The 7,500-nt window shown below is 47.8% G+C and overlaps 1 protein-coding gene across 4 annotated transcripts in view; it reads left to right on the top strand.

Moving 5' to 3' along the window:
- The window catches only part of vav2 (vav 2 guanine nucleotide exchange factor), a 149,655-nt gene that overhangs the window by 38,946 nt on the left and 103,209 nt on the right, over window positions 1–7,500 (top strand). For all 4 annotated transcript variants that reach the window (XM_083670199.1, XM_083670197.1, XM_083670198.1 and 1 more), the window contains exon 2: window positions 1,933–2,049. In XM_083670199.1, the coding sequence (XP_083526325.1) occupies window positions 1,933–2,049 (117 nt within the window). The remainder of the gene's footprint in view (window positions 1–1,932; window positions 2,050–7,500) is intronic.

The following is a 7,500-nucleotide window of genomic DNA, read 5'->3' as shown; positions in this document are numbered from 1 at the left end:
TTATCCTTAGTCTGAAGAATAAACTCCTTTTTTTTTTTTCATCCCCCACTACATTCGAGGATCGGCAGACATGATAACCTTAGCCAGTGAACTGCAAATGCCACCAAGACGAGCCGGCCAATCGCGTCTCTTTCTCTCTCCCTTGTGGCTTTCGTATTGTGGTTGGGTAGAGGCTGACACTCTGGATGTGGAGATGTGGTGGTTGGTATGAATGTGAATGAGTCAGCAGTCTGCTCCGAGGTGTGGCCGGCCAGGACGGACGTAGTGAATATCTTAAACCCTTTACGGTCAGCTTTAGAAGGTGGCCTAATGAAGGTGGATCTAACGGACGTGGGCTTGATCGATAACTAAAACCTGTTGTGTTATAATTATGCGTCCCAGGGTTAAGTGTACTTGCACTGTGTTGACTGTGTCTTCCGCAGCCAATTACTGGGTGCACGATATCTTCATTGGAGATAGATTACTGAGGCTCAGGCCTCTCTCCTCAGCTCATTAAGCTAGTGGATACATAGGCTAGCGTGGGTAGCCTATTCAGCAGAAAAATTAAAAAATAAATCACTGTTGCTCAACTGCTAACAACAAGATGAAGGTGCTCTGGGTACTTTTTCTCGAAGGTAATCTTTGTCGCTCAAGAATATATGTAAGTTACGCAACAAAGGTTAGCACAGAAGCTCTCTCAAATCTGATTATTTCCTCTGCTTTGCTGCAGAACAGCCGTTACAAGGACAGGCTTTCGTCAGCATAAGACTCAACCGTTGTACAAAGCTTCACGTGCTCTTTCCTCCCCTCTCCGTTGAATCCGCTTCGGCATAGAGCTTGTCGCCATGGCCACCGATGTATGGGCCTCACGCGATGAGAGAGATATGAAAGAGAGCATATCTGAACATGATCGCCACGAGCTTGGTAATATCTTCACATTAGGCTGTGATGAGAGCTGGGGGACGATCACGCTTTGTTATAATGCCTTGTCCCCATACTTATTATTCTCTCTCCCACACACCCTGTCTTCTAATATTGCGTGTTTTATTGTGACAACATGTTTATTCATGTGTAGATTCACTCCAAGTTAATTCAGCCAACTCCATAACTTATCCATGCCTCCGCTTCTTGTTCTCAACCTAAGAGACAGTGTGGTGCTTGATTCCAACTGCAGTCTGTTTCAGTAAAGACTACATCCACCCTGAGCCTCTAAATCCCTGCCGGAGGGAATACAATGTTCGTCTAACTGCTCTGTGTCACCTGAGGGGTGACCCCAGCGCTGGCCTGAGACGCTGGTGCTATCTCCTGGGTGTTCTCCTCTGAGGGAGAGGGGTTGGGGGGGGGGGGGGGGGGTTGTTCCAGCCTCAGCAGAACAGCAGCTCCAGCAGCCCCAGCAGCCCCAGCAGCCCCAGCAGCCCCAGCAGCCCCAGTAGCTCCAGTAGCTCCAGTAGCCCCAGCAGACCCAGCAGCCCCAGCAGCCCCAGTAGCTCCAGCAGCCCCAGCAGCCCCAGCAGCCCCAGCAGCCCCAGCAGCCCCAGTAGCTCCAGTAGCTCCAGCAGCCCCAGCAGCCCCAGCAGCCCCAGCAGCCCCAGCAGCCCCAGCAGCCCCAGTAGCTCCAGTAGCTGTCTGTAATCTCCCGGGCGTGCTTAATCACACTTAGGATACAGGAAGCAGGAAATGGAGAGCCCTGTCAATCATCGTCAGGAAATTAAAATATGCTCGGAAGAAATGATGTGACGCTGATATCGCTTATTACCAGGCACCATACACATGCAATCACTGTGAATTAGACGGAGCGAGACATAATTCAATTATTAAGGTTTTTTTTATTTCAAAAACTGTTGTTTTATTTCCCTTCCTGCACAGTTGTTATTGTTGCTGTTGTTTATGTTTTATTGAGCATCCTCTCTCAGACTGTTTCTAATGTCTACTTTCTCTCTCTCTCTTTTGAAGTTTCTGTGTCTGAAGAACATCCGTACGTTCTTGAAGGTGTGCCACGACAAGTTCGGCCTGCGCAACAGCGAGCTGTTCGACCCCTTTGACCTGTTTGACGTGAGGGACTTTGGCAAGGTGAGTGGTGTTGGTGTTCAATGGATGTCATTGTGACTTGTGGCCTCACGATGAGGAAGTGAAATATCGAAATGTTCCTGTCCCCAACCAGGGTACCAACAGATGTCATAGCTTTATTCAAATGTTCAGATACACCTTTTCCCCCAACCCCCCCCCCCCACCACAATGTGATATAACAGAGGGACTCTATGGCTTTACAAACATTTTTTTTTTTTTTAACACAACCGCTGATTGCTGGAACGATAAACTCAACCTTAATTTCATTCATGCATATTTTTGTGGGTGAAATACAGTTCACAGTTAAATATGTGAGTGTTGAGCATTTCAGCTCTGAGCTGAATGCAGCATCACACTGTCAGGTCAGCAGTTAGTGCACGCGTCAGTGAGTGCGAGCATGCAAGTGTTAATCATGTGTGAGAATGTGTGCACATCAGTGGAGGCTGGTGACTTTAAACATCGAGGGGGATGGGGGACTTGACTGATACTGTAGGCATGCAGGTTGACGGCAAAGCGTTTTTCAAACAAGACAAATTATTTTAACGTAGAGATTTTCATTTTTTTATTTTTTTAAAGATACATTTATGCAAAAATATGATGGGGAATGGGACCAGCTCATCTAGGGAATAGCTCAGCAGGACAGGCTCATCATGGAGGGATGGTGAAGAGCTCAACTCTTCCACTCAGGGCAGGACAGGATTGTACTGTGAAGACAAACATCACAAATGTGGTTTTGTTTGTGTCTGATTGACTCGACATAGAGTAATGAGATCATTTGACAGGGCTACTGGCAGTGCTTGGAGAGGAAACATGAATGCCCCAGGGGAGGGGAGGGCACATGGGACATGGCTTCAGCTTCTGTCAGGAGAGAGTTGACACTGGTATTTGCAGTGGGAGTGGTCACCTCGGGATATAAAATGAATCTAGCAAGCAAGATAGATAGCTAGCTGCCTGGTTAGCTGACTGGCTATTCTAATAATTTGTATGAAAATCAAACAAAACAGTGAAAAGTAATGACAATTATTGCCTTCTCTCTCTCCTCTTACTAAATACATTTGTAAAAAGTTAGATTTGTTTCTCAATAAATCTCTCTCTTGTGCCAGAAAGAACTGCAACTACAAGCACAGTCAGCCAGTGACATCAATGAACTAGCTAGTGTGTGTAAGCTGTTTGAGTGAATTTTGTGCAGCCGATATACAGTTTTTGTACAGATGTTTTATTTAAATGTTATGTTATTTAATCAAAATTCATGGGAGAACCATCCTCCTCTTCCTCAAAGGACCAGCCTCCACTGGTGCACATGTGTTGTATTTATTGCTTCAGCAGCAGTAGGATGACTCATATCCACATGAGGTTACTATGACTGTTGTTTGTATGGTGGCTGGGGTTGGGGTCGGGGGTGGTTGGTGGTGTGTGTGTGTGTGTGTGTGTGTGTGTGTGTGTGTGTGTGTGTGTGTGTGTGTGTGTCTGTGTCTGTGTGTGAGGCAATAATAGTGATTCTATTGTTGTAGCAGTGTAGCTCTCTGTGTTTTAGTGTTGTTGACGATGTGGAGTAGGGAGAGCTAATTGGGCTGTGGCTGTAACTGTGGCTGTGTCAGTCTGACTCTCAACAATCAATAATCTTCTCGCCTTGTCTGGGAGAGGATGGGGGAGAGAGAGAGGGAGTGTGTGTGTGTGTGTGTGTGTGTGTGTGTGTGTGTGTGTGTGTGTGTGTGTGTGTGTGTGTGTGTGTGTGTGTGTGTGTGTGTGTGTGTGTGTGTGTGTGGCGGGGGGGGGAGGCCCAAGGCTGCTCTTTTCTGCCTGATCCTCAGCTTGGCCGTTAAACCTCCCTGTCCTCTTCACTTGCCCTCTCTGCCCCCGAGGTGTCTGAGTGTGTGTGTGTGTGTGTGTGTGTGTGTGTGTGTGTGTGTGTGTGTGTGAGCTGGGGTACATTAATGTGGATTTCTCTCATTCAACTCTAATCCCATTGACCGTGAAGCCGGCCTGATGGGGGCTGGGGGAACTGGTGGAAGTGGGCTGGCTGGGTGGGGGAGGGGTTGGTTGACGATTTGAGGTCTTTCCAGGCTAGTGGGTTACCAAAACACACACATCGTGTGCAGAGTGATGTCAGAAGATTTGCAGTGCCAACAGACGCTGCTATGCCAGGATTAGTTTGGACTCTTTCCACTATTGTATCGAGGTGGGGGCCATGCTGGCCGACACACACACACACGCACACATGCACACACACACACACACACACACACACACACACACACACACACACACACACACACACACACACACACACACACACACACACACTGTGAGTAGGATGTGTTCTTCATTAGAACTGTGACCACCGTCTCTCTCCCTGGACTAGTGGATATCGGATGTCCGTTGACAGTTAACCCTTTGAAATTCCTCATCTGAAGGAGATTGAGAGTACACGATCATGGAGGAGAGAGGGAGAGAGGGAGGGAGAGGTAGAAAGAGAGCGATCGAGAAAGAGAGAGGACTGGACTTTCGCCTGGCATTTGGCATTTTGTAGATAAACCAGAGGACAGTGTGTGTGTGTGTGTGTGTGTGTCAGTGAGCTGGCGGTAAACGATATTAAAATACCGCGCCGGTCAGAATCAATCACACACAAACCCTCCACATGTCCATTTGGAAATTGCGTTTGCATGGCCTCAGAGGCGGCAGGCTTGTCTTGCCATTGATTTTCCATTAAGGACAAGCATTGTATTATAATATATTGAAGTGAGCAGATCCCTGCTAATGTGGTATACATTTAAATTGTATTGTGTGTGTGTCTGTGTGTGTGTGTGTGTGTGTGTGTGTGTGTGTGTGTGTGTGTGTGTGTGCGTGCGTGCGTGTGTGTTTGTGTGTGTGTGTGTGTGTGTGTGTGTGTGTGTTTCTGTATGTGTTTGTATGTGTTTGTACATGTTTGTATGTGTGTGTATGTGTTTGTATATATGTGTGTGTGTGTGTGTTTGTGTGCGCGTGTGTATGTCTCATAAACAAAAGATAAAGGAGGTTATTTGTCTTCCCGCAAAGAAGCTGGACAGCATATTGGATTGGAGCCTTAAATGCAGCTCATATCTTGGAATACGATTCCTATTCCTTTGCTTCCTGGAGTTTAAAGCCAACATAAACTGCAGATTCTTTAGAGTATGTGTTAAACATTTGGCTGATGTTCTTGTCAGTGTTTTTATGAGGTTAACCACAGCACACATTTCAGTGGTAAGCATTTATGTTCATATTGAACATTAGGCCTGTACACAGAAGTGTATTTGAATGATGTGCAGAGAAGACTTTATGAATACAGGCTTTCTACGGTGTTTGTGCTGATGAGCACCAACCAAACGAGACAAACAGATGCATGGGAACCTTCCTCTTCCCTCACCTTCTGACGGTCTCTCTTCCTCTCCTTTAACATCTCTCTATCTCCTCTCACCTTCTGTCTTGGAGGGGGGGGGCTGAGGAGAGGAAGGGTGTGGTGAGGAGAGAGGAGGTCAGGTTTCAAGGGGTTTGAAAGCAGATGCATCCATAAACATTCATCAGCATCACTCCTCCTCCTCCTCCTCTTCTCATCCCTCCGCTCTGGCTGTCAGGGGTGACATGGTTCAACCTTCCCTACCCTCCAGTCCCTCTGTCTCTCTCTAATGATGCTTTTCCTCTCTCTCTCTCTCTCCTCCTGGGTTATATGCAAGGTAGGGGGGAGACTGGGCCAACTGGCCCTGACTGCTGTAGCAGGTAATTGCCCCCTCAGACCCTTCGGTCCTCCTATTCCCCCTTAGTGCCCTGGTTCCTCTGGGCCTTCTGGGTCTAAACAGATGGACCCCCCCCCCCCCCCACACACACACACACACACACACCCTCTTCCCCACCTGGGATAGAACCCAACCCCCTTCCCCCCCACACACACACACCTCATTTGGGATAGAACCCAACCCCCCTCCCCCCCACACACACACACACCTCATCTGGGATAGAACCCATCCCCCACCCCGCCCACCCCACCGTTCCACACAGATGGACAGATCCCCCCTCTGATATCATTAGATATTCATTATGACATCATTAGCGATGAATACAGCTTATTACAGTAGGCCCCGGAGAACATTTTTATTTAAACACTCCTCCATTCCCAACAGCCTTGATTCCCTACCTGTTAATTAGACTCCAAACCAACATGGCTGTCATTTAGAGGAACATGGTAATCAGTTTATGGAGCTGTTGCTCTGATTAGTATAACGAGGCTGCACCTGTTAGCCATCTATCAACATTTATGTCATTTCCTGTTGTTGACTAGGGGACTGTGTGTGTGTGTGTGTGTGTGTGTGTGTGTGTGTGTGTGTGTTGGGGAAGTGTGTGAAGTTATGTCTGGGTTGTCATCTTCATTAGGAAGCCTCTAAACATTTCGGAAGCATGCATATGCAGATATTGTCGCTGAAATCCATCTTTATTTCAACAAAACAGATGTTGAATCGTCATCAATCGCCTGACAAGAAAAGCTTTCAGACGGCAGGTCAGTGAGTTGATATTGCTCCATCAAGGTGAATGGGGTTTTTCCAGTGACTGTGTGCATTTGAGTGCAAAATTGGCTGTGGAACGAGATGAAGCCCCTGAGATGTAACAACAAATCACTTTACTGAAGTACGGGAGGCCATTTTAGCGTCAGACTCGAAGCAGCTTGTTTAGAACTCTTATCTTGTGATGATACATCCCTCTCTTGATCAAAATGGCCCTTGTTGTGAGTTTGAATTAAGGAGTTCTGAAGAATTTTCTCAGGCACTTAAAGAAGAAAAGGGGTTTTGTTTGTGTGGGCTGTTTGTAGAGGAGTACATTATCTTCTGTCGTCCCAGCAAGAGAGAAAGAGAGAGAGAGCTGTCGAGTTAGGGAGAATGGCATTTCCTAAATGAGGAAATAAGGATGAGGAAAGGGGTAGGGTGGAGAGGAGAAGGGAAGGGAAGGGGGGGGAGGGAGGAGAAGGGAAAGGGGGGGGGTAGGATGTGTGTGAAGCGTGGGGTTGGGACACTCACTGCCACTGTCAATCTGATTTAACACGAGCAAACCGCTTTGTTTCAGCTGCATTTGCTCTCTTTTCTGCCTCCCCCTCATCCATCTCTCTCTCCCTCCCTCTCATCCTCTCCCTCTCTCGCTCCCTCTCATCTTGCCTCTTCTCTCTCTCATCTCGCTCCAGTCCCCCCATTCCCCCCCCCCACCACCCTTTCCCCACTGTGAGTGTGTTGTGATAAGACTTAGCCACCAGCTGTATGCTCGGCTATATCCCATTGTGTGGAGACGGTGTGTGATTACCATTCTAAGGCAGTGCCTAGTTGCTCTCTGTGTGGCTGTGGAGCCTCTTGCAGACTGAACCCTCCACCTCTCATTTCCTTCCTGTGCTGTGTGGCTGGAAATAGCCAGTGGCTTAGGGTCCCCCACCCCCCTCCTCCCCCCTTCCCCCACTCC

This window comes from Argentina silus, assembly GCF_951799395.1.
Source record: "Argentina silus genome assembly, chromosome: 5".
NCBI classification, from domain to species: Eukaryota; Metazoa; Chordata; class Actinopteri; order Argentiniformes; family Argentinidae; genus Argentina; species Argentina silus.
Note: the sequence above shows the minus strand (reverse complement) of the source record. Positions and strands in the feature narration are given on the sequence as shown.